A 21,365-nucleotide genomic window follows, 5' to 3' on the forward strand; every position below is an offset into this window, starting at 1 on the left:
CCCAGCATCTGGAGTTGGTCTGTCGTTAACGCACGAGGGAAGATATCTCTACCCGTAGTTTACTTCCTTTATGTTTCCACTGCTCTCTTCCCACGCATCTTCAAATACCATTCAATATAGTCTCTATTTTCGTCGGGTAATTCAAACACTTATTTTTAATCGTCTCGCCAAAGCAACTTCCCGTATTTTCTTTGAAATTTGGAAGAAAAAGATGAAGGAATTTAGATTGGAAGATAAATAAATAATTCAGTATAATTTTTTGCACACTAGAGTGTTTATTTTTCTATCCTGCACTTGAAAATTGGCGGCAGGTCAAGAATGATTGATGAAGAGAGCGTGAAATTGAGTAGGTGGTAAATACTTAACACTCGGTAAATAATTACTACTTCCGTAGTTCCCGTTTCTTCGTGAGAAAATTTATCGTATATGTTTCTCAAATGTGGTCGAAACCACACTTGCACCGTTGAACTAGGGTAACGATCGTACGACCTCACCGGAAAGGTCGGCCCTCGTATTTTTCCCGAGAGACTGTTGAACGGCATAAATCTGTTCACAGGAAATACCGAGAATAACGGAACGAAATTACGAAAAAAGAATATCGAGCTTAAGAGGACTCTTCTGAGTTTCATTCAGTTATGCAGAGGAATCGTCAATTTAAGGGCTATTATATATTGTTTTTGTGAAGTCTGTACATACAATTGTTACATTACAATTTATATATTTCAACTCTTCGCGTGCCTCTGCATTCGAACTGTCCGCATCGACCAGGGCGATCATGGGAATACATTTTCGTTATTAAACTTACCATACTTATAGCTGACTTAAAAATTATGAACTAAAGCAGATTGGATGCAGTCAGTATTCGCTGCTTTGTCATAGAAATATTTGTTATTTCCATGAATTATTTTTGAAGTTGTGTAATGAGAAAGCTGGCAATCCTCCAATTGACTAAGTTACTTAATAAAAAATTCATTATTGAATAAATTCATGGCTTTTTTCTACAATTCGCTGAGCAAACTTTTAAAGTATTCATGATAAAAGCATCATATATTTTGATGGTAATTCTCTCCCTAAATGAGACGATTTTAGGTTCAGCTAATCTGTATGAGGAGGTACTGTCGCTGATAATTCTTCTTCGTGTATTGGAGTATTTAGATATATTCGTAGTATATTTTCAAAAATAATAACTTTTACAAAAACAAATCGGCGTAGATGGCTCCAGAGAGTCTCCACTCAGTTTACACAAACATAAACAATGATTCCATAGGAAGAAAGAACAGAGAGTTCTTTCATTAGGCGACGAATTTTTTTTTTATCACTGCTACTACATTTTCCCCGTGTCGAAAAGTGCCTTTTCGTTTACAAGTAAACAAAAAGGGACTTTTCGACACGGGCTGTATGTAGCAGCAGTGAAACAAATAATATATTTTGATATACGGCTGAAAAGCGTACTTTTCAGAACAGTTTAGTATGTGCAACAACGAATATTTGCCGCACGCCATCCGTAAACCTTCCTATTCCAAGTATCAAATAATAAATAGGATTCGATACTTGCGTGAACAACGTCTTTGGAAGCTTTGGAGTAAATTAAAATATGTCTGAAATGATAAAACGTTCTGATAAATATATATTTATGATCTAATTGATGCACCGTTAAACAACTCTAGCGTTATATTCCTAAAGAGGCTCATTAAATTTAATCAATTTATTTGATAATTCATATTAACGGCTCATTTTTAATGACAGAAAGTCAAATATTTCATAATCAATGTAAATTTTTAAGTAACAATAAATATTCATCGTCAAATTTCCTTGATTTTTCAAGGACTTTTTTAAATTGATCAAATGTCAAAAATGACTTTCGACGTTTAAGAATATATTTTATAATAGAAACGCGAATCTCTGGCTCCCTCTGGTGCTCAGAGATGAATGTATATTGTTGCGTTTCAAAGAGGATAGTATCCTCTTTGGTGCTAAGCCAGTCTGCTTTACAAGTGCGGGAAATTTCAATTTAAATAAATGAAGACAAACACCAATTTTATATTAACCCAGTTATGTGGTTTATAATTCAATGAGAACTTCGTATAGTATTAGTTACAATAACAACTTAAGTTATAGAATACGTTTAAAAGTGTTTTTAAACTAGTCATGTTCACATAAAGAATGGATCTGACTTTTGTTTTATCCTAAAAATTCATCCAAGTCTTGATAATGTTAGGGTTCATCCCGCATGAGTGAGGAGGGTGCCACTCGTGGCCTTGAACCTGGTGACGGAGTTAGTCTCAGACCCCCGTGCTAGCTCAAACTGACCTACTTCCACTCTCCATGCTACGTGACTCGAAAAAAGGGGCCTCACATGTGGTTTTTCAAAGGAAATATTTGAGTTTCTCTCGGAGAAAAGTAAACTGTCTCTGGGAAACGTTTATGACACAAATGATTTGATGCAAAGATCAAATTTCACTTGAAACTCAATAAGAAAATTCTTTACAAAGGATTTTAGTTTTGAATAACTAGAACGACATTGAAAGATTTTAAGATTTATGCATTGTTTCCTATTTCCACGTTTCGACTAACATTCGAAAATTCCACATTTTATTATCTTTAAACTGCGGGAATATTTTTACTGCGTCAACGAAGCTAACATGTAAATACATTAAAAGAAATGAAAGATAAAATAATTAGTACTAGACAGTCTGATCTAGTGATAAATATGGCGGCCGCAGGGACCCTACATAGTTACTAGCGGTCTACGCGACAACACACTGCTGGGGTCAGAGACCATAGGGGAGATCAGCAGGGCCAGTCCTGGGAGATCAACCACGAAATGTCCTAGCGGTAGTGCTGGAACTAATTTTGCAGCCGGATTTGTTGGTAAGGTACCGAACATTACGGCTGCAAAGTCGGAGCAGAGGGAAAAGTCGGTAACGGAGATAGCGTGGGGTGGGGGAATGCAAGTAAAGAGGGGAAATTAAACGGCTGGGCAGGCGTTCTGGATATCCGAACGGCGTTGAGGGAAGCTTTTCCCTCATTAGAGGGGGGGGGGGGTTAATTTTGAAAAATGCAGCTTGACGCGCATCAGTTCTCGGCGACGGCAAGCGAGAATACCCAATAACCCCCCACGATTCAAAAATTCATTTCCCCCTCTGTAATTGTGTGCGGGGTAGTTACCGTGATGATAAACTCAAAGAAAAAATAGAGTCTTCCAGCTTGATCCTTCCCTACGGTTGTAAGTCGCAGGTATACACCTTGGTGCGGCAACACTGTCTCCTGCACTGCTACTCACGAAAAGTAATTCGCAAGTAGCGATGTTCTTGTTTATGTGAAGGGAATAATTAATCTCAATCACATAAATTGATGTTCACAAATAATTAAAAAATCTTTAATTATTGGATTAGATTATTTATTCCCTTCACATAAACAAGAACATCGCTGCTTGCGAATTACTTTTCGTGAGTAGCAGTGCAGGAGACAGTGTTGCCGCACCAAGTTGTATACCTGCGACTTACAACCGTAGGGAAGGATCAAATTGGAAGACTATTTTTCCTTTGATCATCACGGTAACTACCCGCACACAATTAGAGAGGGAGAAATTAATTTTTGAATCGTGGGGGGTTATTGGGTATTCTCGCTTGCCGCCGCTGAGAACTGATGCGCGTCAAGCTGCATTTTTCAAAATTAATCGCTCCCCCCCTAATTCGGCTTAAGAAACGAAACCATCGTCATTCATCCAAGATTTCATGAGCAATCAAATGACGTTGGTTTCATCACTTGATCTCAATTAGACCGGGCAATATCCATTTTTTTAATTTAAACAATAGATCCATTGTTTTAATTTAAAAATTAGAGCGGGCAATATCCATTTTTTAAAATTTAAAAATTGATATTGTCCGCTGTCATTGAGATCAAGGGATGAAACCAACGTCATTCGATTGCTCATTAAATTCTTCATTAATGATGGTGGTTTCGATCCTTATTCGAATGAGGAGGGGAGGGATCAATTTTGAAAAATGCAGCTTGACGCACATCAGTTCTCGACGGCGTCAAGCGAGAATACCCAATAAACCCCCCACGATTCAAAAATTAATTTCTCCCTCTCTAATTGTGTGCGGGTAGTTACCGTGATGATCAAAGGAAAAATAGTCTTCCAATTTGATCCTTTCCTACGGTTGTAACTCGCAGGTATACAACTTGGTGCGGCAACACTGTCTCCTGCACTGCTACTCACGAAAAGGAATTCGCAAGCAGCGATGTTTTTGTTTATGTGAAGGGAATAAATAATCTAATCTAATAATTAATGATTTTCTAACTATTTGTGAACATCAATTTATGTGATTGAGATTAATTATTCCCTTCACATAAACAAGAACATTGCTGCTTGCGAATTACTTTTCGTGAGTAGTAGTGCAGGAGACAGTGTTGCCGCACCAAGGTGTATACCTGCGACTTACAACCGTAGGGAAGGATCAAGCTGGAAGGCTCTATTTTTTCTTTGAGTTTACCATCACGGTAACTACCCCGCACACAATTACAGAGGGGGAAATGAAATTTGAACCGTGGGGGGTTATTGGGTATTCTCGCTTGACGCCGCCGAGAAGTGATGTGCGTCAAGCTACCTTTTCAAAATTATTCCCTCCCTTCTTAACTCGGATTAAGAAACAAAACTACCGTCATTAATGAACAAGTTAATGAGCAATTGAATGACGTTAGTTTCATTTCTTCATCTCCAGTAGAAGGGCAGAAATTACTTTTTGAATCGTGGGGGGTTATTGGGTATTCTCGCTTGCCGTCGCCGAGAACTGATGCGCGTCAAGCTGCATTTTTGACAATTAATCCCCCCCCCCCTCTAATGAGGGAAAAGCTTCCCTCAACGCCGTTCGGATATCCAGAACGCCTGCCCAGCCGTTTAATTTCCCCTCTTTACTTGCATTTCCCCACCCCACGCTATCTCCGTTACCGACTTTTCTCTCTGCTCCGACTTTGCAGCCGTAATGTTCGGTACCTTACCAACAAATCCGGCTGCAAAATTAGTTCCAGCGCTACCGCTAGGACATTTCGTGGTTGATCTCCCAGGACTGGCCCTGCTGATCTCCCCCATGGTCTCTGCTGGGGTCTTCCACCCTTCACCCTTCACCGCGGATGCCGGGACTTTAGGCTCTTTTGGTTTCGACAGAGTGTTCATTAACCAACTTCCGGGGTCGTGATGTCATGTGAGACAGGTTCGAACGTGTATCTGCCGGTACTTTGTTGACGACGTCAATTTGATTTTGACGTGCAGACATTCCTTGCTCAGAATACGTTGAAAATAGAATAATACATTTAATGATTGTTATGAATTCATCGGGAAAGTGATGTTTTGGGGAATATTCTGACGATTTAACAGCCAGCAAGTCGTTCACGTTGGGCCCCAAGATGGATAAGGTTAGAATTCCTAGACTTGTATTGTATTTATGAACTTATAATAGAATCATCACCTAAGGAAAATTATTTTCAATAACCTTTCAACGAAATTTCCTAAACAATTACTTCTTCCTACTAAAGAATTGGCTTTTCCATTCAATGTTTTATATGACTAGAGGAGACCGGTGGGGTACCTCGAAAATATTCGAAACTTTGAAAAGCCATTTTTTCCTATATTATAAAGGCACAGTACTTGAGATAAGTCACTCCTCACTTGTTGAACCCACCGTAACGCTGAAGAGCTGGAAAATCAAAAAATGGGGTTGAGCTGTGGGGTTGGGCCCACAACGAGGAGATGCTGAGGATGCAGAATAGATACGTCAAGATGGCTATGGGGCTGGCACCCAACACCCCCGCTTACATCTGGAGGATGGAAGCTGGCCGGCACAGTATCACGATAGAGGGCCTAATGAGGGCTCAAAGGTACCTCATCGACATTCTGTCCATGGACAAAGCAAGATGGCCTAGCAAGGCTCTCAGAGAGGAAGTGAGGTGTGTCCTCAACAACTACCCCACAAAATTAGGAATAAAAATCAGGGCAACGCTACAGTCGGTAGGGGACGGTACCACTCTAGCTGCACTCTGGGCTGGACAGAACAGATTGGAGATATCGGCACAGCTCGACATCAACCTTCAGACTAAGACTGACCAGGAAGTGCAGCTGGATTGGCATCGTGTTGATAACTCCAGATACTGCCCGTATTATCAGTACTTGGCATTGGATATAGAGGCTGAGAAATACTGGGGACTTCAGAAACTCAGTGGAAGCATCAAAGAGCAGTGGGCTCGCCTGAGGTGTGGGAACGTGGGAAAAAGTACCCAAAAGGGCTACACGAATCCACAATGTAGATTCTGTGACGAGCAAGAGAGTCTGGGACACATACTTAAATGTGAACAGGCCAGGGATGAGATGCCAGAAATGCTCACCAGTAGACTCCTGCATTGGTTGGAACAGAGACCAGCACCGATGTCCATCGACTTGTGGGTCCTGGAAGCACTGAAAGGTCCATCCAACAAAGATCTCTGTATGTACGTACAGGAATTCGACAAGAGGGCCAAAACCAAAGAGACAAGGACCAACTGAGTCGATGGAATGACTCAGTGCAATACTAGGAACAGGATGGCACCTGGAGGCTGTACACACAGCATCGTTTTCTAATATTTGCACTATTTTTGTTTTGTTTGAAATTAATTCTATCGTCAATCATATATTAGTTTATCGTTCAGCAGCAAACGCGACCAATCAAATATCGTGGTTAACCTATTAAAAATACAACGTATGCTCAAAAATCGGAATGTAAAACTGTAAAAGACGTGAAAGCCATATAGTTGGAAAAATAAATCTAATCTAATCTAATCTAATCTGAAAAATCAAGGTTAAATCTCGTAAATGATTAAAAATAATTTAGACATTAAGCAACATTTTTAGGATATAAATATAAATCAGCATACAAAAAAAATTATTTTTCTTTATTTAAGTACCACATTATGCCTCAGGTTGAGCCATTTAATTGTTAAATCTTCAGGCTTAGCCTCTCAATTAAAACGTCTTGTAATAATTGTTGATAGGAGTGTACGGTGTTTGTCATAAATGTCACAGAGCTCAGTGCGGAAAACCTCCATGAGGACTACCTGCAGAATGCTAAGGAACTGGTGAAAAATATGATAGAAAAACTGGTAAGTCGATTTTACAAACAAGCAAGTCAATACTACTAATGGCTTTAGCAATTATCTTCATAATAACAATGCATTGATTAGCGGATTAATCGCTGGCGGAAAATACAATTTAGGGAGTTTAGAGGGAGATAGAGGTGGCTCTATGGTGTGAATGATTTTTGTTCATTGTACAGAAAGAAAAGTTCAGTAAAAATTATCCTAAAAATCTGGTAATTCTAGACAAAAGTATAGTTCGCAGAAAAATTACTAAAGGAATTTAAGTTTTGGAAAAATATTTTCTATCGAAAAATTACCGAGTGGGCTGTAACAATTTAGTGATTTTCGTATAATTTTCCTCAGTCATGCAAAAATTAAAATTCGTTTAGTAATTTTTGTCTGACTGATCTTCAGTGCTTTTCTGTATATGCTAATGAAGTTGCTGATAAAAATTTTTCTAAATTCGCCGTCATTCTCAATCTTATTTTTAGATTTTCATCACGCCGAAAAGTGAAGCAGGAATTATTCTCACCGGCATTGGGAACGATAGTAATTCCCCTGAGATGTACTACCAGGCGATTCAAACGGTTTCTTGGGATATGGTGGAAAAGGTTGAACAAATCCAGAATGTGGAAATTTCCGTAAGCTGGCTGGCCGGACTGCAGGCTGCTCTGAATGACATAAATGATGCATTTGGGTAACATTTAAAGAATAACATGTTTTTCAATTCAATGGTGAAATGCGACGAGGAATGATTGGTTGAAACTATGGAACTCACAGTTTTTTCATTGGCGATTCAGATGTAACAAAAAGTTCTGTAAAAATTACGTGTCAGTTCTGTAAAATTTCTCTCTATGGATGATAAAATGATTTAAGAACATCGAAGTCCGTCTTTAGTAATCCTTCAAATCGTGAATTTTGAAGGAAAATTATGTCAAATGGTGTAAAATGTAAATTGAATAATAGAAATTGAATAATTGGGCGGCTCAAATACTATGAGTTAAACTCTGCATATTTGAATTTGAATGTAAATATTTAACAGTTAAAAACCATTTTTTAAGCTTAAAAAAATGAAAATTTTAGTTGTGAAGAAAGATTGATGAAGTAGTTGAAAACTATCAATTTTTGGAAATTCCGACTATTTTTCCACTCCATTCCCTCAATTTTTCACTATACAAAGAATTTGTCGGCAATACTTGTAAGAAAGTTAGTTTATCCTTACAGAATAAAGTTCCCGAAGGTTTGAACTGTTGTAATCATTTATTTATAGACGTTCAATGTTTATTAACATGATAGTTTTGTCAAATTTGTTGATTGAATAGTCTTCACTATATAGAGCAGTGATCGTCCGTATCCAACCGTGGAAGATTAAAGCAATAAGTTGAGAAAAAAACAATTCGTCGTTGATCCCTCACGTACGGGACCCCTGCGTCGTGAACTGTTAGTATTGGTCGTGGCGCTCATGGAAATACAATTTCAGTATTAAATATCCCACAATTTTTGAATGGATGACCCGATAATTATCACATAAAGCACACAGAATGCAGTAGATATTTAATACTGCCCCATAGACATTTTGATTGTTTGCAAGTTAATTATTCAATAAAGTAGTTGTTGTCATTTACAATTCGATGGTCAAGCCTTTAAAATATTCATGATACTTTTAAGAATTAAGAATTTAAGAACTTTTATTGAAAAATTTTCTCGATAAACGAGACCATTTTAAGTTGACCTGATCTGTATGAGAAAGTGCTGTGATTGACAATGTTTTTTCATATGGAAAAAAATTCCATGAAAGTCTGATTTTACCAATTTTCCAAAAATCTTTTTCTTTGTATCTCATAGTTTTGGAGAAAATGATTTGTTTACTGATGATTGGACGCGATTGGGCGAGACCGACACCCCCTTCGTGACGGATTGAATAACATTTGAAAATTACTTTACTTTGCCTTGAATTGTGTGAACTCGAATGACAAATTTTGTTTTGCAGAAGATGGAAGAAATTAAAAGTTGTGCTTATCTCATATTTCCCGCCAGAGGCACTTCAGAGATTTGACAATCTCGATAACATAGCTGAAATATTCCAAATGAACCAGATAGAACTAATATGTTGGTAATTATCCTCATAATGAGGGCATAAATCTTTGTAAAAAATTTGCTTATAAAATATTTCTTCTTATTTCACAGTGGTCCCGAAAATTTGATGAACAGCCCGGAAGAACGGCTCAACAACAGTGAACAAAAGATATTGGAGTTTTGTAAAAAAGTAATCACATGTTCATAATTATTGAACCTCATTTTTTGCAGCCCTGTGTGATTATGACAGGATTTTTTGCATTTTCTATTTTTGCCAAGATTCATTGGGACGTAATAACATCGATGATTTTCAACTTTGTAACTATTCTGTAACTTTTTATTGAAAGATTTTGTAGTACTTCGGATGTCGTTGAAATTCATTTTCTTTAATTATTATTCAAAGTGCTCAAATCTACATTAATTGTTGACAGTATACTAGAGGTATTTTCTCCTAGCCTATGTATCCACGTGACCTATGTATCACAATTACGGTTCTAGATGTTTTGGCTAGCATTTACAAACAATTTGTGTATAGTTGTTAGGGCTTTTAAATTTGTTAATTTTACTTGAGCAGTGATTAAGTAAAATTCTTTTCTGCGATTGTATTTTTCCAGGCATCTTTTAATATTTTTATTTCCCCAGTTTTCCTGTTTCATTTTCAAGTTCAGTTTTCTTGACCTAGCGTTACCTTCCCGCCCGAGTGTTATTTTACCATTTGTGCATTTTTTTTCTGAAGATTACACATTTATTTTGGATTCAGAGCAAGGTTTAAGCTTCTCATTGATAGGACTCAAATAGTAACAAGAAATTGAATTTTTAAAGCGTGTTTTTTTAAATACGCTCCTTGGGGATTCTAAGATATTCGAATTGCAAACTTTGGTACTGACTCCATGCAAATATGAGCCCAATGAAAATTACCAACGATTTCAATATAGTCCAAACTAATCCTAAGTAGATATACTGAGTATTATAATTTTTTGAGTTTTCAAAAATTATTGTCATTTCATTGAAACAAAAAATATTCGAAAACGACAGCGCTTTCCTCATTGAGCCAGTTTAGTGTTTCTTATTTTTTTTCGACTGACAAGAAAATCTGCTCTTTCTTGTTCTATTTAACTATTGGTTTGATTATTAAACATCAGAATCGTAATGCTGTATTTCATTCTAATTTATAGGCTAAAGGTTGGTATCGTCCTTTCGACTCCGTACTGAAACAATCAAGGTTCTACGAGTCAGGACGCACGAGATTTTGTCCATGGAACTGCAATTTAGAAATACATACCATTAAGATCCCTGTCAGAGTAGCTGTTAAAGTGAGTAAACTCCCGAATAAACTAGTCATGATGTAAAATTATGTTTTCTTCGAAGTGTCAACTCTGCGTTCATGTGATTGTCTTTTCTGCGAATAATGATTTCTAAAATCTAAGATAATTATCATATCCTAGAAGAAATTTCATTGACTATGAATCAAATGAATAATATCAATTCATTCAGGTCTCTAAGAACGAAATGAAAAAACCGTGGTCACTAGTCTCAATAGCTACTGAAGATGGGATAGTAAGAGAGGCCCCAATGCCAATCGGGCAAAAGAAAGAATTGGTCGATCGCACCAAGACTGTCCATGAGATAAAGGATACAATCAAAGGTTACATGTGTGGAAAAACATTCATCCCCGTTACGGGTGTGTACGAGCAATTATTTTTAACCTAGTTATACGGAATGAGAATGTTTCTAAGCATTGGAGTAATTGTTTCTATTGTCCAGAGGACGACGAAAAAGGTATGGAGCTGCCATATGAGGAAACATCGTTCAAACTGTACGGAGTTACCAAACCGGAGACCGTTTTATTCAGATATAGGACTGGTCCTTCGACATGGCTGGTCCTTCCTCAAGAGGTATAATTTCAGATTTTTCAGAAAATGTATTAAATATATAATAAATAACGAATAAATAAAGAATAACAAATATTCTTTTAAATATTGATAGGTGAGGAATTTATAGATTAACCAATTAGCAATTGCATATGGCAAATATCCCTTCAAAAAATAATACTTTTTGATTTTTTTTTTAAGATATTCTATCAATATGTTTTTAATGGTACAAATTTAAGTTTCGTACTTTATGGTTTTCTCCACTAAGACTAATTTGTGAATTCATGTTTAGGGGCATGAAGATCCTTTCTTCTATTTTTTGAAAATCATGAAGCAATTGAACCTCGTGGGACTCGTCAGGAGAATTTACAACAATGGGGCTAAGAATCCCACGATGAATATTTTAACGCCATGTACTGAGAATGTCGAATTGCCGATGGTAATAGTCTTCATAAATATCGCTTTCCGGTTTAAAAACATATTGCGATAGACTCTCGAAAACATTTCTGAAACCGAGTCGTGTCGTCAAAAAATTATGGGAATCTCTTGGTATAAGTTTTCCCTTGTTGACAATATTAATTAGGCCCTTTTTTTAATTTCTTGCCTCCATTCCAAAGATATTTTCGAGTTAATAACGGATGATTTATTTTTATGCACGTTGGATAGGGTATCAGCTCTTATCTTTACTTTCGATGTGATCATTTAGTCATAATTATCGGAGAATTTACACTGTTATATACATTCAAATGTTGTGGGTAATGTTCTAAGAATTACAGTGAAAAAGTCATGGAATTTTTTTAATTCAGACAAAATACAATAAGTTTTAAAATTTTTTGGAAATAGAAACACCAGAATTACCACTTTTATTGATTAAAAAAAATCAAAATATAAATATTCAACACCGAATTATTCCGAATCTTCCTCATCTCAAATAATATGAAAAAACTGGCTCCACAATTACTATTCTCATTGATTCCTCTACAAAATTTTCAGTCGCGATTTCTCTTACGCGAAAACAAAGAATGTGGTTTCATGGAATAATAATAAAATGACGGTTACTTCATTAAAAATGATTAACAGTTGACAGCTTTAAAATTGAACAGTAACTCTTGTTTATGCATATGGTTACCCTTGTTTCAAAGAATACTGGCCAATTACTGTTCCATTCACTTCCTGTATTTTAATTGTCCTTAGTGTTTCATAATGCACCAGCTGATATTCGCTGAAGAGGAATGCAGACTGGAAGTCCAATCGTTGGATCCAGTAATCTCAAACTTGACAAAAAAGGAACAAGACGTAGTGGGGGAACTAATTGATTCAATGCTCGTTGGAAATAATGGAGAAGAATCGACCGAGCAGTTTACGCGAGCACCTCATCGCCAGCATCTCTGGAATATCAAAGCATTTCGAGCTCTCCACCCAGATGAGCCTATCCCTCCTCTCAAAGACTACTTAATGGCAAGCCTGGAGCCTCCGAAGTCAGTTAGCATGGCCGAAGTAAATTCATGCGTAGAGCAATTGATTAATTTATTCGAGATAACACCTGAGGAAGTTGTGCAAGTAGTCGCCAAGGAAACTGACATGTAATAATTATTTATTAATTATTATTCTGTAGTGATGAGATCAAATGGTTCAATTCGACCTTGGTTATTAGAAAGTTTGGGATGAAAATCTTGAAATCTAAGGGAGATAACGACATTGTGGTTATTACCTTTTAATCCCCGCCCCCCCAGCTCATTAGAGAAAACTGTTATTCCCGTTAGTTCCGCAAATCGGACGTAGTTGAAATACCTTTGCCCTTAAAGCAAATTCACAGATTATCAAAACCTATACAACATTTTTAGAAAACTCAATCGCACTTGGAGTCGTCATTTTTTTCTTCATTTTAATTATCGCTTCTGTTAAAAAAAAGTTTAAAAAGTTGAATTTCCACAGTCTCTTGTGGGAAAATCAACATTACGATTATAATCAAAGATTAAAATTATAATTTTTTCATTATTAGATATAAAAGTATCCAGTAATTTCTTGACACTTCGTAAAAGATAATCTCTCATTTGGGAACCAACTTTTATTATTTGTTTATAAGAACGAAATGTTTAGAAAATGTCGATACGTTTCGAAATTTCATTTAGATGATACTATGTATGATTTTCCTCGAATTTTACTCATGCAACTAGTTGAAAGATTTGGCATCTGAAAATATTGAAAGGTAAAAAGAAAAAACTGTCTGGTCCGTAGAATACGGACCTGAGGGTAGATCTACTTTAAGAAGTAGGTTAATTTGTATCGTTTTACCTTCTTGCTATTGACTTTTCCTATTTATTAATCTCTCATAATTTGGTAGAACTAAAAAATACATATACATATTACATACATAATAATACATACATAATACATATTTATTTTTTCATTCAATAGTGTTCTAAACACCGACAACAATGAAAAAAAGTAATTTGTAACTTTTGATCATTTTCCGATTTCCTCGCCTTTTTCCTATGTGATCATTATTTTCCAAAGAAATTTAGACCGATTTCGCGTAGTTAATGAAACGAATGGAAGAAAATGTTTTAGAATGATTTTTCTGATTTCAGGGAAGTTGAGGCGGATGAGCCCGAGGATAATCTCCAGAATAAAAACTTACATAAACTACCAGCAAATAATGTGCTAATCGACAAAAACGAAGATATAGAAGAACGTGCGTGCATGGATCTCGATGATATGGTATGTATAATCGTATGTAGAGGATGTAGAATAATCTAATGATTTCATTGTTTTCCTTACAGTTTGAGGATTCATAGTGCTGCTTTTGATGGGCATTCCAGTATAAATTACTACCACTATTTTTACATTACAACCAAAATATTGATGTCAACAATGAATCATTTACATATTGAAGACAATGCATAATTGTGTATATTTAAAAGCAAGGAAATATTTTCCACATACCTCGGTCTTTTCATTATCCTCGAGAACATTTATACTCATACTGCATAAAATAAGATCGTATGCTTATTCAATTTCGGAAAAGGTTTTTATCGATACAATATTCTATTTTCCTAGGGGAAAATGCCTCCAGAGGACTGTCATTTAATCACAAAGTAAAACCCTTCAAATTGACACATTAAAATCACAAAGTAAAAACCTTGAAATTGATACATTGAAATTGACATATTTAACTGAATTAATTGTTCTATTCTTTTCATTTATTGTTTAAAGTGAATTGTTTTCTTGATGCGACGAATTTAGTTCCTTTACATTTGCACTAACTTTTTTCACAGCCTCTACTGGCATGGAAAGTTTTTATACCTAAAAAGTGTGCTACAAGACGGTTCACAATTTCACGTAAAACATTTTATGACATTTTTCCAGCACCTATTTGTCTCTAATAATTTGGCATTTGTTGTCTCACGTAATCGATTTTGTCAAACTCCCTACTATCTTGTAGACGACCAGACGATAGGCTGATTGGCAAAGTACTTGTTCTCTGTACCTTGTGTAGACACTCTCATTTGCAAGCACGTAAATCCAATAATCATCTGACATTTAATGTGTCAAAGATTAGAGTTGGTGTTTCAATGTCATCGGTCGACGCAGGGTTTGGTGTTTCTAAGGTACTTGCACATTTGGTTTCTGGGCGTGCACTTTTGCGTCCGACAATCTGCTCGTTGTAAATGAATCTTCTGCCAAAGGCCATTTGAGTAGGATTTTCCAAAACAAGGTAAAGATTCTTTCGAAAGATGCTTCACCTGCAATATCTCTGAAATGTTTCCCTATGAAATTGAGAATGTTCAAGATTTTTTCAGAATCTTCACCCAAACCATAAAAATAATTCCTTGTCCGTTTGGAAATTTTCCTTAGAAAAAAAATGGATATATTTTTTCGTCACCAGTCTATTCCGTCGAGATTATATTGTACATGTTTATTTTAATGTTGAAAAAATAATGTTTTATAGAGTCTGTTGTTTTAATTTCAATTAACCACATTCCTAATTTTGTATTGGAAAAAATAAAGAATGTGTCAATCAATTTCAATGGAAAGTTCATCGAAAATATTTTTTAAAGACAGGGCGGATCAGTACATTATCATTATTGGCCAGTCATGTCACTAGTCGATATTCACAATCGCATTCCAGGAGCGAAAATAAATTATATTTCTGCTCCTGAAATTATCTTTGTAAATAAAAAGAATATTTTTAATCAGCAGGTTAGGATATGTCTCATGTACCACTTTTAGCCACTATTATAAATTTTCTATTATACAATATCAACAATATCAGCACTTTTTCATTTAAAAATCCCTTGTCAAGAACTGGTGATTATCTCCGATCGATAATACAGAAAATGGTTCTTGGTATTTTCAAAACTTGAGACCTATGGTATTCTAAAGTCAGCATAAGTTTTAACATCGGGTATAACCCGAAGTCTCCCCTCCCTTCTCCCTTCATGTGGGTAACGCGGTAATATCCTGAAATTACGCATGCGCGAAGAAGGGAGGGGGGAGACTTCGGGTTATACCCGATGTTAAAACTTACGCTGACTTTAGTATACCTAGTACTGCAGTCGGTCGCTAGAAGCATCATGCGTCAAGCATGTGGATTGAAAATAAAAATAATGTAAATAAACAGTGTTTGTCTGCTTTTAACGTATCCATTCAATTCTGTTAATGAGCGATTAATTCGCTTTTGTAAAAATGGGAACAACTGGTGAGTAAATGAAAAATGTAAATAGATACAAGAGATATATGAACAGTTCGAATTTTCGTATAAATGAAAACATGACCTTTAACCTATCAATTTTTCGTTTTTATCAGCACTAGAAAGAAGCCTCTTATTAATAATTCTGGATGTTAATCCAGTTCAACGGATCGTGAAACAAGAGGCGAAAATTCTCACACAATGCATAGACTCAGTAATAGTATTCGCAAATTCCCATCTGATGCAGTCGGCCACCAATGATCTGGGGCTTATAGCATGCCACGGCCAGGGTGCGAAATTCTTGTACCCAGAGACGGATAAATCAGTTGAAGTGAGGCAGTTCGATGGACAATACGAGAAATTCACTCTGGTTGAACGCACTGTGCGTCAAACACTCCAGGGGGTAATTAATGAGTTGATAAATACACGGCCTCTCAATAGTGAGAGTCTCATCTCTGGAGCTCTGTCACTGGCACTTTGTTACATAGCGAGATTAGAGAGGGAGAAGTCTCCAGGTGAAAAATTACATTCAAGGATTCTAGTGGTGACTGGAAGTAATGATTCGGCGACGCAGTACATGAATTATATGAATGTTTTCTTCACCGCCCAAAAAATGGTAAAAATATTAAAAAAATGTGTGGACCATTTATTTTTGTCACTGCTGCGGCCTTCAGTACACGCCGTGTTTTCACATCTTCTTGCAAACGAAAAGACTTTCCTCTTACAACGAATGCGTTTTTTTACACAAGCTCTACCCTTTTCGTAAGTTCCAACATTATAAACAATTACGGAATACTTCTAGGACAATCTGGAATACTTCTAGGTCACATTTGGAATTGTCATATTTTCCTTAACTTAATACTCGTTTCTGGTGAGCAATCAGGGACCGACACTTTCCAACAGCAGTAACATACGAGTAATAGGAGTAATTTACGTGTAATTAGTTTTTTTTTTTCAAGTTTTTCGGTAGTATGCTCCCGAATGGATCTGTATCGATGCGATCTTAAAAATGAGAAATTTCATGTTCACGACGTAATTTAAAAATTACAAAAACACATCGCCTAATGTTTCGAATAAAAAACTTTTATTCTATTAAGAAAATTTTTTCAAGTTTTTTCAGTGTAGGACTTTATACGTTGTTTCTGCAATTAACACCTATATTCTATGAGGTTTTCAAAAGGAGATATATAATATTTTGATGAAATGTATTTATGCAAAAAATGATAAATCGAGGACGCTTTTCAACGGCTATACAACTTCTGATCGATCTAGATAGGGCACCTGAAGACGAACATTTTGAAAACAAAATTAAATCAGTTCATTAGTTCAGGATGCATCTGTAAAAACCATTTTCAGACAAAGTTCAATATCTCCGGAACTACAAGTTTGATTGAATACATCTACAATATAAATCGTCGGCAGCATGAGACGCAGTTTTTCTCAAAATTTCAATAAGATATCTCACTTGCTGCAAATGATAGAGAGTGAACAACGATTTTTCCGAAAAAAAACAGAAAATTGCAAATATCTCGAAAACTTTGTACGGAAACGTATATAATTTTGGAACCATCTGCATAGGGGCTTGGAGGTGAATGTTGTGGAAAGGAAAACAAAAATTAAATCGGTTCATTTGCTCTTTGGATCAAAAAATACCGAAAGAAGATTATTCGGAAGGTTTGCTATTCCCTCCATAAAATATCTTTTGTGATTTTTCTTGAAATTGTTTTTCCTTTGCGAAAGATTCAATAGTATTTATCAGTTTCTGATGAATTATATCTGATGTTTCATTGACAAGCAAACCTATTTAACTTCAACGAATTCTTCTTGTTCCAAGGGTGTTATCCTCGATGTTTGCAGCCTTGATCAAGAATTAACTCTACTGCAACAAGCCTGTGATATAACAGGGGGAAATTACTTGAAAATTCCCCAGTTGGCTGGTCTTCTCCAATATTTACTGGTAATCCCTCGCGTTCTCCTCATCTTTTCTCCCTAGCCTGAATAAATCACTTGATTAATATCTTCAATATGAATCGTTCCAGTGGGTCTTCCTGCCTGATCCCGAGGTACGCGCAAAGCTCGTGCTACCACCGCCCGTTAAAGTCGACTACAGAGCAGCATGTTTCTGTCACCACGAATTGATCGATATAGGCTACGCCTGCTCGGTCTGTTTATCAAGTACGTTCAATACTTTTTTTTTCCTTCACTTCTCTGAAAAAAAAACACCTAAAATAGACCATCGACTCACTCATAAATCTATTCTCTTGCTTTCTCAGTTTTTTGCAAGTTCAGTCCCATCTGCACCACATGCCAGTAAGTTGAAATATATATGATAAGTAGCCCGAGTATTCGTTGAAAGGCAATGACTCAATTGTGTAAATATTTGTTGCAGCACTTTGTTCAAGATGCCAGCGCCGATACCAGTGAAAATGAAGAAAAAAAAAAAATTTGCTGACATTCAATGATCTCTATCACAGTCCATTCTCCCACTAGTGTTGAAGTGTAGGTGATGGACAAACACTGATATTTATTATTCTGTAAACAATATTTGTATAAATTTCCATCTTTAAATGAATTGCGGATGACATTATGAGTTATATTTATTTATTCAATTGAGGAATTATTCTGATAATGATGATTTTACAAGGGAATATGTCGAGTGGTTTCTCGTAATTTTTTTACTGCGGAAAGTCTTTCTTGGGATTTCCAATTTCACTCATTGTTGTGGTTGCCGGAAAATTGTTCTCCAAAAGAAATTAAAATTCTTAAGAGAGATAATTCAACTAAAAAACTGAAATGAACTAAACTTTCTTGTCGACATATCGGATGAATCAAACATGGAATTCAACACAAACACAGAGATAAACGTACACCTGCTCAATTCTAATGCCCACTTTTATGGAATAACGAGATAAAGTGCTGCCTTGATAGTTCACAAACTTGAGAATAAATCCACAAAGAATGGTATTCGGTTCGATTCAATATACCATAATAAATCCTCTCTTTAAATCGCCATTTGCAAATCACAATAACATGGGAACACTATGTGACACGCAAATCAATGGCAAACCCAAACATGTACATTAACATTCATAACGTACATGTTGGGAACACCAAACTTCACCATATTCTTGGGGGTTGTCGCAACCGCAACATCAATAGAAAATCTCCTATCTAATATTCTCCCACACACTCCTCGAAAATCTACAAGCCATTTGCAAAAAATAATATCGTAATAATGGTTGGGAGTAATACAACTCCAATCATTAGTCTCTCCTCACACCTTTAATCTTTCACCTTCATGCAAGGATAGCGGTATGTGACTTTAAATAATATCAAAAAACACTCTAAAGAAATTGATTGAAATCTGAAAGAGTTACCAAAATGAATAATGGCTCTATTTTCCACAGCTAAATAACTCGTGCAACTTTTTTTCTGCTTTTAAGCTTTTTTTAAATCGCTTCAAGTCATGATGACTATGTGGCGATTGATCAAGACATTAAAAATGGTTTGATTTTACAATTTCACCCGTACAGGAATCGAGCCTGGAACGTATTCGCTGTGACGCAAGGGCCTTATTCACTGACCACCGGACTACGGACCTACGGATCTAGATGGATAGCTACGTTTCACCATAATTTCTCCTATGTTCTTAGAGAGTAAATCAATCCATCTCTCAGCGTGTTGGAAATCTTGCCTCTTATGATGATAGCCAGGTGACCGGTATTGTTATATTTCAAGAGACGTTGATCTCTTACTGATTTGTTCTCCTCTAGTAGTTCATCTATCACCAGGCACCAGAAGAGTGGGGACAGGACGAGCTCTGAGGACATTTCTCTACGGGGCGGCCTCCTACTATTGCTTCATCATGAGTTGCGGTGAAAGGATTGCCAGCTATCATTCTTTAAGCCCATTCAATGATGATGGTTTGTAGTTTGCTCCGTTTACCATGGCTTTCATTATGACCTTGTATTTGGTACGATCAAAAGCTTCCTCGGTATCGAGGAAGATCTTCATTGTATAGCCCTTCTTCGACTTTTGCCCTAAAGTGTGTAGACTTGTTTCTGTTCTTCCCCATAGGCATACTCTAATGAAGACAGGGAGGGTTCTATCAGTAAGGTGCTTGCGATACTTCCTTTTCTCTGGTAACTTTAGGACGAAGTGGAAGTTTTAGACTGATGGGCCAAATGTATCTTGGCTTGATGCAGCCAATTTTCCTAGGCTTTGATATTAACACGCTTTTCTAGTTTCCCCAGACTTGTAGTACTGTTCATAGTGCCAGCTATGCTCGGATTATTTTCGTAAGTGATCTCAGTATAATGTTCATTCAATTTTGCAAAAGCGTTCATTACATATCATCTGTTCATGCAGCCTTCAGGAGTTTGAATGAGTTAATCGCCCATTCTACGCTCAATCATGATTTGTGTATTTGTTTCTTGTCAATTTGATAATCTGCTGTATTTTGTCCTATGTGATAAAGTCAGGAAAGTGTTTCTTCAACAAAAGTTTCAGTCTAGCCTCGAAGCCGCAGGCAGATTTCGGATTTCACTGCTGAAGCTTTTCCAACCATCATTACTAGCTTTTGCCATGGCTTTGTTCTATTCTCTCTGAACGTTCCTACCTCCTTTTAGTGATTATTTTTTACGCACATACTCGTAAGGGTTGTTAATCAAATTTTTGCTTTTTTCAGCTTTGCGCTTAGGTTTGATAGGGTACTATTTTACCAGAAAACTTTTTTGTTTCCCTTTTAATGGCGCTAATTGTAGCCGTTTTTAAAAGAATACCTTATCCCCTCTCCTAGACAGTCGGCTACATACTTAAATCGTCTTCTGTTTTCAAAACTGCAGAGTACCTCCTTGATTCCTATTGAGCGCATTTCTGTATCCATACTATTACTGTGTTCTTTGTGTTCCTTCTTAGAATGGGATCAATTGTTCCATTTATAATCAAGCATATGTGACTATGATCTCAGTCTGAGGGCCCCTTAAAGACCCGTCAGTCTCCTACTAAGTGCGCCATCATAAAGTCGTATAGAATCGCAACCCTTAGATTGGTGTTGGAGCTGCCCTACTGACAATCATAGGAGTTAACATTACACTCCAGTAGGAGTTTGAACCCCTCCTTATTCTTTCTTTAGAGGCTTATACTGGCAACCCATGGCTATAAGGACCTAACCCATGGAGTTGCTTAGTTTTTTGGTGAAGTCAGTGTAACTTTTCCCACCAGTTTTAGGAATGGAGAATACGGTAACAAGTGGTAATTGTGGGGAGTCGGGGTAATTGTTACTTCTGTAGAGGTACGATTCCACTTTGCTCGGTATGACTTTACTGCCTTAGATAGCAGACTGAACGCAGCAGGCAAACAAACAGCTCGTGTCTTGCCTGGCAGACTACCTCACGGGTGACCGTCAGAAAGCCATTTGATATTTCGCCAAACTCCTCAGCGCTCAACTGCCAGCAGGTCAGATATCTTCGTGAAACTTTGAATCATTCATGCCGTCTTTAATCATGCCATGAAAAATAATAAAAAATCATTATCTTTTCATATACTCAGCTACTGATTTGGCAAACTCTTGTTTTAAAATTCCAAAATCTTTACCATATACCGCCGGCAAGGGG

At 36.6% G+C, this 21,365-nt stretch overlaps 2 protein-coding genes and 1 long non-coding RNA gene across 5 annotated transcripts; 2 read left to right on the top strand and 1 right to left on the bottom strand.

The window, feature by feature from the left end:
• Positions 1-5,144: 5,144 nt before the first annotated feature.
• Positions 5,145-14,002, top strand: LOC135168896 (X-ray repair cross-complementing protein 5-like). 2 transcript variants are annotated; one of them, XM_064133507.1, is made up of 12 exons: positions 5,145-5,418; positions 7,027-7,134; positions 7,602-7,807; positions 9,104-9,223; positions 9,298-9,376; positions 10,362-10,499; positions 10,681-10,867; positions 10,951-11,081; positions 11,350-11,496; positions 12,252-12,640; positions 13,649-13,778; positions 13,841-14,002. In XM_064133507.1, exons 1-12 carry the CDS (start codon positions 5,410-5,412, stop codon positions 13,853-13,855), a joined length of 1,659 nt encoding a protein of 552 aa, XP_063989577.1. In that variant the 5' UTR covers positions 5,145-5,409; the 3' UTR covers positions 13,856-14,002. The 2 variants fall into 2 exon arrangements, with proteins under 2 accessions (XP_063989577.1, XP_063989576.1); XM_064133506.1 differs by having other exon boundaries at positions 5,150-5,418; positions 9,101-9,223.
• LOC135168899 (uncharacterized) lies at positions 12,568-15,463 on the bottom strand. The gene is made up of 2 exons (XR_010300112.1): positions 14,876-15,463; positions 12,568-14,814 (listed from the first exon to the last, which is right to left on the bottom strand). It is a non-coding gene; the product is annotated as an uncharacterized LOC135168899 (long non-coding RNA).
• Positions 15,464-15,601: 138 nt separating this feature from the next.
• On the top strand, positions 15,602-18,337 carry LOC135168898 (general transcription factor IIH subunit 3). Of its 2 annotated transcripts, XM_064133508.1 has the most exons (6): positions 15,604-15,759; positions 15,867-16,366; positions 17,585-17,707; positions 17,790-17,925; positions 18,024-18,060; positions 18,140-18,337. In XM_064133508.1, exons 1-6 carry the CDS (start codon positions 15,747-15,749, stop codon positions 18,210-18,212), a joined length of 882 nt encoding a protein of 293 aa, XP_063989578.1. In that variant the 5' UTR covers positions 15,604-15,746; the 3' UTR covers positions 18,213-18,337. The 2 variants fall into 2 exon arrangements, with proteins under 2 accessions (XP_063989579.1, XP_063989578.1); XM_064133509.1 differs by lacking the exons at positions 17,790-17,925; positions 18,024-18,060; positions 18,140-18,337 and adding an exon at positions 17,329-17,424 and having other exon boundaries at positions 15,602-15,759; positions 15,867-16,512.
• Positions 18,338-21,365: the final 3,028 nt, after the last annotated feature.

Source organism: Diachasmimorpha longicaudata, chromosome 13 (assembly GCF_034640455.1).
Source record: "Diachasmimorpha longicaudata isolate KC_UGA_2023 chromosome 13, iyDiaLong2, whole genome shotgun sequence".
Taxonomy (NCBI): domain Eukaryota; kingdom Metazoa; phylum Arthropoda; class Insecta; order Hymenoptera; family Braconidae; genus Diachasmimorpha; species Diachasmimorpha longicaudata.

Coding starts and splice junctions, on each gene's coding strand:
- LOC135168896 (XM_064133506.1), top strand. Junction 10,500..10,680: donor CTGTCAGAGTAGCTGTTAAA/GTGAGTAAACTC, acceptor CAATTCATTCAG/GTCTCTAAGAACGAAATGAA. Junction 10,868..10,950: donor AACATTCATCCCCGTTACGG/GTGTGTACGAGC, acceptor TCTATTGTCCAG/AGGACGACGAAAAAGGTATG.
- LOC135168898 (XM_064133508.1), top strand. Junction 17,708..17,789: donor GTCTTCTCCAATATTTACTG/GTAATCCCTCGC, acceptor GAATCGTTCCAG/TGGGTCTTCCTGCCTGATCC. Junction 17,926..18,023: donor CTGCTCGGTCTGTTTATCAA/GTACGTTCAATA, acceptor TTGCTTTCTCAG/TTTTTTGCAAGTTCAGTCCC.